Source organism: Centruroides sculpturatus, unplaced genomic scaffold (assembly GCF_000671375.1).
Source record: "Centruroides sculpturatus isolate CEXI.00-Female unplaced genomic scaffold, Cexi_2.0 scaffold3845, whole genome shotgun sequence".
In the NCBI taxonomy this organism is placed as follows: Eukaryota; Metazoa; Arthropoda; class Arachnida; order Scorpiones; family Buthidae; genus Centruroides; species Centruroides sculpturatus.
Genome location: NW_019387946.1, coordinates 1 through 8508, shown reverse-complemented (window position 1 = coordinate 8508; position 8508 = coordinate 1). Strand labels below are relative to the sequence as shown.

Sequence of the window (8508 nt, the reverse complement as noted above, 5' to 3'; positions counted from 1 at the left end):
AAAGATGGCAAGTGCCAGAATGAAAAGGTGATAAGTACCGTGATGAAAGCTTAGAGAAAATGGAAAAATTAAACGTCATAAGAGATTTTTTCTTTGTTCACTTTAATTACAATAAAGTGCATGTTATAATTAAAAGGTATATAATATTTAATTTGAAATACATTGACGCTTAGCCGTTAGAACTCATTATAAAGTATTAATGGAAATGGCACTTACCATTTTTTACACCCATTATAAGATTAAAAAAATGAAATGAATTCTTTTATTGATATAATTATAAAAAAAAGTCTGACAAACAATAAAAATATTTTTATTTACACGTATATATTTTAAATTTAAACAGATTCTATTCACAATCTTCAGCATCGGCAAAAGCTTGTTCTATTGTCAAACGTAATTTATTTTTAATTTTATTCGATTTTATTCTTTTAAATCGATCTACCAATGATAAACAATAATAATAATCGCTATCCTTTTGTATTAGATCTTCGTCGTGTGATGCTTTCAAAATTTTTATTAATTCGCTTTTCCAATTTTCTTCCATTTTCCTTCGTTTTGTACCTGAGAAATTACGGAGAATTAATTAATTTTGTTAATTAATTTAACGATAATAAATGAAAAAACCGTACAAACCATTAGCGTATGATATATTGTCATTGGAGAAGATTAGACTCTTGTCGCATATATTACTCGATTCACACGAGAAAGGTTCTACATCATGAGCTTCACTCTCTTCTTCATCCTGATCATCAATTGATGATATATGGAAGGAAGCATCCTGTGCTAAAAATTCAAATTTATAATTATTATTTTATTATATAGCTTCGTAATAAATACAGTAAAACCTGTGTAAACCGGTACCTAAAACACGTTTTCCGGTTTGAACAGGTTCTTTTATTTTAACATAGAAAATCGCTGTTTTAGACAGGTTTTATTGTATTAATTATGTTTCTAGTATAATATACTACCCGTTTATAGTTGTATAATGAACACGCATTTATAAAACACTTAAAATTTAATATACAATTTACACACGTGACAAAAGAAAACACGCTGAAAACCTGTTATATGTATGTAATTTTTAATGCTTCAGGTCTTTCGCTATATAACTTTAAGTTAGATTCTTATATTACAGAGGTAAAGAAGGGGGGAAAAATGATAAATACTTACAAAGAAAAATATCATTTTCATTACAAACGGAATGTGTTGAGTGACATAAATCTACGGGTTCCGGTGTATTTATATCATTGCTAAAAAAAAAAAGAAGTGGGAAAGCAGGAAATCGAACGGTTAGGTGGCATACAAGCACGGATATTTAGAAAACAAATGGCACATATTATTATATAGATCATACTTGAGGTTTTCGTGGTTAAGTGACGACGTTAGNTTTCGTGGTTAAGTGACGACGTTAGAAACGTCAGAATTTTACTGTATTTCCAAACTTTCTTCTTACAGGCTGTAGGATCGTTGGGATGTTGCCTTTCTTTCACTACTTTTCGGTATCGATCACGTAGATTACCCCATCTTTTTCTTAAAAATTGCTCTATAACGTAAGTAAAAAAAGACCATCCCTCACCATTAACAGATAAAACTTTTTTTTTTTTTTTTTTTTTTTTTAAGGATTTTTCTGACTTACCTTCGATGTTCATGCGTTTCGATATCGCTTCCCACGATATCTTCTTCTTACATATATCCTTATAGTCTTCGCGGGTGGCATCGTACAAGCAAGGATACCTTTTCACTTCTTCTATCAGACACTCGTTGATGTCTCTAAATGCCATTTTATGTGTATTATTAGCGATAAACGTGAGCTTTGGATAAATGGAGCTAGAATCTAGTCAGAGCATCCCTTAGTGGAAGTGAACCGACCCGTTTGGTGGTGACCCGACAAAACGGATAGACGGCAGTCTGTTGTCATGACAACCGCCGGCTGGCCGTTAAAAACGTATCCGGTAGGCACACCGTGACGCCAGTTTAATACGTGTACAACAGACTAAAGTCTCCTCCGTACAGCGGTTACTTTTTTTATGCACGAAATTAATATGAAATATTATCGATTTTTAAATCATTAAATATTCATTATACTGTATATATAATTTTCTACTTGTAAATTTAATTACTTGAACGGGAGGCAAATTAAATACACTTCAAAAAATCAATAAGTTTTCTTTTTAATTTGTAAAAAAAAAATAAATTAATTATATATTTTATCGATTAAAATCTGTTAATTAATTGTAAAAATACTCGATTTAAATACGTCTTCGTTCGAGCTGATCGATAAATTATACTTAAACTATTTATTATTATTATTATTATTATTTTCTGTTTATGGTGCGTTACAGACTCGCGGGGCCTTGGCGAATTCGAATTAGGGGGCCCCACGTACAGAGTTGACATTAGGGGAAATGTTTTTTTATTTATTTAAGAAAGATTTGTTTGGGGCCTCCTGTTAGAAGGGGCCCCAAACAATTGCCCTATTTTGCACGTAAGATAACGCGCCACTGTTTGAACGAATGGAATACGTAGAATGTTTCTTTATCAATTAATAAAAAACGGCTTTAATTTCTTTTAAAGTTCTTATTATTTTGTTAGTAAAAATAACGTTAATTTATAGAGTGGAAACAGGAAGGGCCTATAAAGTTTTCTTCCAGATCAATGAAGATCTCTAGCTCCCCTCTCGACTGTCCTGTTTGTAAGTTATGCTGCCGACGTACTGGAGGAGTGAAATATAGAATACAATGCAGTATATTACAGTATAATAATCACAATATATTATATTCAATACATGTATATTATATACAAGGTCTTTCGTATGTTGCGTGGAGGCCCCGAGTACACCTTTTTGAGACACTCATTATATTAATTTCGAAGGAAGTGAGTGTTAGGCTCTTTTAAATATGATTTCTTGGTCAAATGGCCTAGCATACTTATAAGGGAGTTTGGTATTATTCTACATAGGGTTGCTGAATCTCCGTTACAGTTAACTGATACGAGGAACGAAATGAACTTCGACCCAGTCAAAAGTGAACTATGACCTCGAAAAAGCTTAATTTTGAAGGTATGGATGCGTTTTATAAAAAAATGTAAGTTCTAATAACGATTGCAATTTGCCAACAGTAGTACTTCCGGATGACCGAGGTAGAAGAGGCATTGTCCTGCCATTCCGAAAAGCCTGGTTTCCAGATCGGGTCAAGAACCTCGGGAATTTTTCGCGAGATATATCCTTCATCATCTGGTCTCCATAGTGGAGGCGTATTAGATCTCAGAAGGAGTACAAAGAGGCCCTCTTACTGCCTCCAGGGAAAAAGTCTGGGGAAAAAATATTTAAATTGTATAATTGTCATATTATAATTATGTGGATTCAGTAGCGTAACTAGAACCGATATCAGGGGGTCCGAATTAGAACGTGCAAACTTACATTCACTATGAATGAGGCGTACAATCTTCTTCCATGGCGCTAGAGTACTGTACATACATGTGTATTAGTACATTTGTTACATTAAAATCTTTCTCTTGTTTACTTGACTTTTATTTATTACAAAGGTAAGGGGGCCCCTTTAACTATCTTGTTACGCTACTATAAGGACGATTAATTCATAAAAAATGCTTTAGTATGTACGTAGAATGCTTAAAACTGTGTACGAATATACATAAAAATACATTTATTACATCACTTCTCAATAAATATATGGGTAATTTAATTCTTACATTAAAAAAAAAGTCTTTTTACAATATTAAATTGAGCAGAATGGTTTTATTTCCTGAAAATAATAAAAAAATAAAAGTACGAATTGATTCATAGCAGCGTTGTAGAGCAATTTTTTAATCTACAAAATTTCTCCTTTTTATCTTTTTTTTTCATGGATTAACATTGTAATTTAAAAATGTCCATCATACATTACACAATGGCCACATTCCTCCATCTTTGAGATCTTTGCCCATGATCTTATGAGATGATGGACTTCGACTTAAAGCATCTCAATCTCAACCCATTGATATTAATGTAATGTACTTCAGTTTGTTCGGTTAATTGATTAAAATTAAATAGACCCTATCATGCATTTAATGTGGTTATTGATTACTCCCATTTAATTGTTTGAAACTTCAATATTTTGATGGAAATTAATGTATTCCTGTAGAATTTCATATTGCTCGTTGGTAATCAAGAATACATTTCCTTGCTCGAGTTTCAATCCAGTACAATTCTCCATCCCTTCGACACTAAATTTCGAATCCTCTTCTTCGAAAATTTCATTAAATTTCCAAATTTTAACAAAAGGAAAGTACATTTCGAAGAAATTCACACCGTTCACAAGAATTTCACACTTCTCCATTTTTATACGCGTTAATAAATCAATGATTAATTTCGCGTGTTCTCGAATATCAGAAAAGTAATTTGCTAACGAGTATTTGCTGCTTACCATTACGTAAACATAAATTTGTAAATTTTCATTACATTTGTAACTTTTGAGGATATTTGTTAAATGATCCCTCATCTCTTCGTATTCGGACCATAATTCGGGCAGGGTTAGAAATATCTTATTGACTTTAGAATTATTTAAAAATTCTAAAAATTGCCCATTAGAATACACGGAGAATCTCAAATGTATTTTAGAACAGAATTTATTCCACGTGTCTTCGTTTCTCATTTCTTTCTGAGCTTTTTGTAGAAACGATGCTTCGAATCCATTATAAAGTGGATAATCTATCCACGAATCTAAAATTTCACATTCGTCAATCAATCCACACGTAAATAAAAATATATTCTTATCGAAAATAGATTTAACTAACAAGTCTAATGTCAATTGCTTGTCAGAGGAGATGTATAGAGAAGACAGGAACTGAAAGAGTGCTTTGTGTACGGGTTCGTAAATCGTTATTTCTTGTCCTTCAAAAGTTGAATGGGAATACGTTAAGATACCAAATCCTAAAATCGCTTCGTATTCATCCTTATTGGGAAATTCTTCTTCTAGCTTGCTAGATTCCAATGGTTCGTTAAAGAATAAACAATTCCACGCAAGTTTACCCAATCTAACCAGCAGATTCTCACCTAAGAAATGTTTACCAATTTCCAAAATTGTATTACCTTCTTTCTTTCTGATGTATCTGTAAATAAGATGAGAGAATAACCAGATAAATAAGTCTGTTTTTCTTTCCAATTTCAATATTGATCTCTCCCAGTGTAGGCAACACAACATATGCAGCAACAAAGGGCATTCAGCTAATCCGAGAAGAGAATGATTCTCTTCTATAAGATTTAACAGACTTTTAACATGTTCTTCGTTATTTCCAGTTAAAGCTAAATTAAACATTTCAATATATTTTTTCTGATTTTCTTTAGAGAAACCTTCTATTGATACACATTCATCCATATATTCTCTTATATCTCCTACAGCGTGGGGACGACTCGTTATAATAATTGTAATATTTCGAGAAATGAGGAGGGAATCGTTTGTAATAAATTGTATAACGGAATCTTTATAAACTTCATCGTAGCCGTCTAATATAATCAGAAAATTCAAATTGCTTCTATGCTTCGACGTGGTCACTATCTCTTTCTCTGATTCATCTAGTGTTGTATCTATAATGGCATCCAGCACGGCTTTATCATTTAGCGTATTCAGATTAATTACAATGACAATATCGAAGTGCTTCAAATATCCTGAACGTTCTTCAGAAGCCCAGTCGTAAGCTAATTTCTTGCAAAGTGTTGTTTTACCGAAACCGGGTCCACCTATAACTAAAATTATCTGACGTCCCGTTTTCGTCAAGATGTCTTTCAACTGAACAGTTTCTTTCTTCTTTCTTCCACATAAATCAGCATTTTTGAAATGAAATTTTATCAAATATTGATTAAGTGGAAAGTCGTAACCTTTTCCTTCCCAAACGTAAGATCTCATGTCTACATTCTTAGTCAGATAATAACTGTTTAATCTTTCCTTGCATTTTAAAAATATCTCTAGAAGGAAAGAGTAAATTTCAAATAATTAGATAGTAATTATATTATTTTATTGTTTTATAAATAGTGAGTGACCGTAATTGAAGAATCCCTATTCAGCTTCCTGAAGAGACAGCACATTGCCCCTTCCCTTTAAGGTCCTGGTTACCATTGCCACATCAACAGCGTTCCTCTTGTCTTTATAGAGATATTTGCAGTCCAAATACAAATCCAATTAGTACCAAAACTCACCACTATGGCACTTTTAGCACCATAGCGATACAGGTAATACTGCTGTATTCTAAAGATATAAATGCTCAATGTGTGATGCTGTTAAATTTATAACATTTTCTCGATAAACCACACTTTAAGTGTTCCATAATCAAAAATTACATACATTAAGATCACACGGCTTGGTGCTTTAAACCATAAATGCCATCGTACCAAATTCGGTTGCATTTGTATTGCTAAATATCTTTGTACACAGCGTCGAATAGGGATACTTTAATTTTGATCACCCGATATTTACACTTACGTTGCTTAAGCTCTTCTTGCGATTTTTCACGTGAATCATAAAATATGCTGGACTGTCAATTAAATAAGAATTAATTATTTTATTTTGCAGAAGCACGTATAAGATTTATAATTAACTTTAATCAGTATAATAAATAAGTTTATCATTTAATTTTATTATTGATTACAGTATACTAATCCCTATACAGTAGTCAAGAATTTGGGAGAAGTGAGATGATCATTATGATTTAAGGTTGATCAGAATGACTAGATTAATCATAGCAGCAATTTGTGTGGCTCCCATTTTTTCTTAATCTATATCTATATATACATATAAAAATGGAGATGTATGTCCCTATATTTCACTTTTCCGCCAAAACTACACATCGCACGTGAATGGTGTTTGTATGTGGTAGTAGCCCCAAGTCTCCATTCGTGCATCAGGGTGGTTGCGTCTCGATAGCTATAAGGGTGCGGGAGATATGAGGCTGAAAGTGGTTGAAATTCGAACATAAAATTCGAATATTGGTTCTATTATAGAACGATTGTAAACGTTCCAGAAACGTTGAAAATAGATCGTTTGACTGGACGTGAACAGGAGACGTTTAGAAATAAAATCGGGACCAGGTCTCTAATTAGTCTGGAAACGGGGTACCCAATTCTTGCATTCTGTGAATACGGGTAAGATTGGCTATAATGTAATTATCTTAATTAATCTTCACTATCGTTACTTTTTGCCCACAAATAAAAACTCCGCGAAGCGGGTCCTTGCAGCTAGATTCTAGATTACTTAGAAAAACAGTCTTTTATATATAAAAAAACAAAAACTATATTACATACAAATGTACGAAGAAATAAAAACCCAGCGAAGCGGGTCATTGCAGCTAGTAAACAATAAAAAGATATGAATAAAATGAACAAAACACAAATCATTTCCGTATTAATTGCATGTGTTTGGAACCGGAATTCACTAAAATACAATAGACCCCCCTATAACACTGTAGATAATTCCGTGTTATATGAATTCCATGTTGTACGAGTCACTTAGATTTTACAAATACGTGTGCCGGGCTGTGAACTGTATTTGTAAAATTTAAGTGACTCGTACAACAACATGGAATTCATATAACACGGAATTATCTACAGTGTTATAGAGGATGTCTACTGTATAAACTTTTAAAGGCCATGCACGAATCTTACATGATTTTGTATTTTATAATTCTACATCACAATTGAAGAATTAATTAATAAAACATAATACCTGATAATTATCAACGTTTCCTTGAAACAATCCAGTACTATTAGATCTGTTCATACTCGCAGGAACCCTAGAGCTTTCTCCTATTTGGCTGAAAAACTTTCTGTAACAAAATAATATTTCGTTTCTTTAAATACCAGTCGACCTCCCTATAACATTGTTGATAATTCCGTTTTATATGAATTCCATGCTGTACGAGTCACTTAGATTTTACAAATACGTGAGCCGTTCACAGCCCGGCACATGTACTTGTAAAATTTAAATGACTCATACAACATGAAATTCATATAAAACGGAATTATCAACAGTGTTATAGAGGGGTCGACATATTGTTTTAAAATATTAAAAATAAAAAAACATTATCTTACTGAATTTCTACGCTATCGAAAAATGCCGGTGCCGAATTTCTATTAGCGCGATGCATTTCTTTCGTTGCAAATTCCTGTAATAAAATATTAGACTATTACATATGTATGCATGCATATGTTAAAAGAATTATGTAGAGAATATAAATTATTTTTTTACTTTAATCTTTTCTCTATAGTAATTTGATGAAATACGCAACGCGGAATCAAATTCGTGGCCATCGTTTGAGATGTTTTCCGAATCGGAAAATAATTCCTGAAATAATGCATGAAAAACTACGTAAACGTTTATATTATTAATAAATAAATAAATTAATTGCTTTCTATTTTAAAAGAAAGACAATATGGCTCTTGTTTAGAGTAATCGTGGCCATCTTGGAGTAACGTGAAAGCCAGGATATCCCAAGACGTGGCTCATCAGTTTCTAGAGGAAT

The 8508-nt window shown here is 32.5% G+C and overlaps 2 protein-coding genes across 2 annotated transcripts; both read right to left on the bottom strand.

Annotated features, from left to right (window-relative positions):
• Window positions 1–238: 238 nt before the first annotated feature.
• LOC111616712 lies at window positions 239–1881 on the bottom strand. Its single transcript, XM_023358085.1, has 6 exons — window positions 1637–1881; window positions 1405–1543; window positions 1355–1360; window positions 1171–1250; window positions 634–783; window positions 239–561 (listed from the first exon to the last, which is right to left on the bottom strand). The coding sequence occupies exons 1-6, from the start codon at window positions 1779–1781 to the stop codon at window positions 347–349; spliced, it is 735 nt and encodes a 244-aa protein (XP_023213853.1). The 5' UTR covers window positions 1782–1881; the 3' UTR covers window positions 239–346.
• A 1967-nt stretch (window positions 1882–3848) lies between these two features.
• LOC111616711 lies at window positions 3849–8330 on the bottom strand (the record flags this gene model as incomplete). The annotated part of the gene is made up of 5 exons (XM_023358083.1): window positions 3849–5959; window positions 6474–6525; window positions 7713–7812; window positions 8078–8151; window positions 8235–8330. Coding segments are annotated over 5 exons (2193 nt in total), but the record flags the coding sequence as incomplete, so codon positions are not given.
• Between the last annotated feature and the right edge of the window lie 178 nt (window positions 8331–8508).

What these genes read in the sequence shown, in the direction of transcription:
- LOC111616712 (XM_023358085.1), bottom strand. Translation starts at nt 1,781, where the DNA reads ATGGCATTTAGAGACATCAACGAGTGTCTGATAGAAGAAGTGAAAAGG. An exon ending in GAAACGCATGAACATCGAAG is followed by an intron (nt 1,544 to 1,636) that starts GTAAGTCAGAAA and finishes CTTACGTTATAG; the next exon opens with AGCAATTTTTAAGAAAAAGA. An exon ending in CAATATATCATACGCTAATG is followed by an intron (nt 562 to 633) that starts GTTTGTACGGTT and finishes GTAATTTCTCAG; the next exon opens with GTACAAAACGAAGGAAAATG.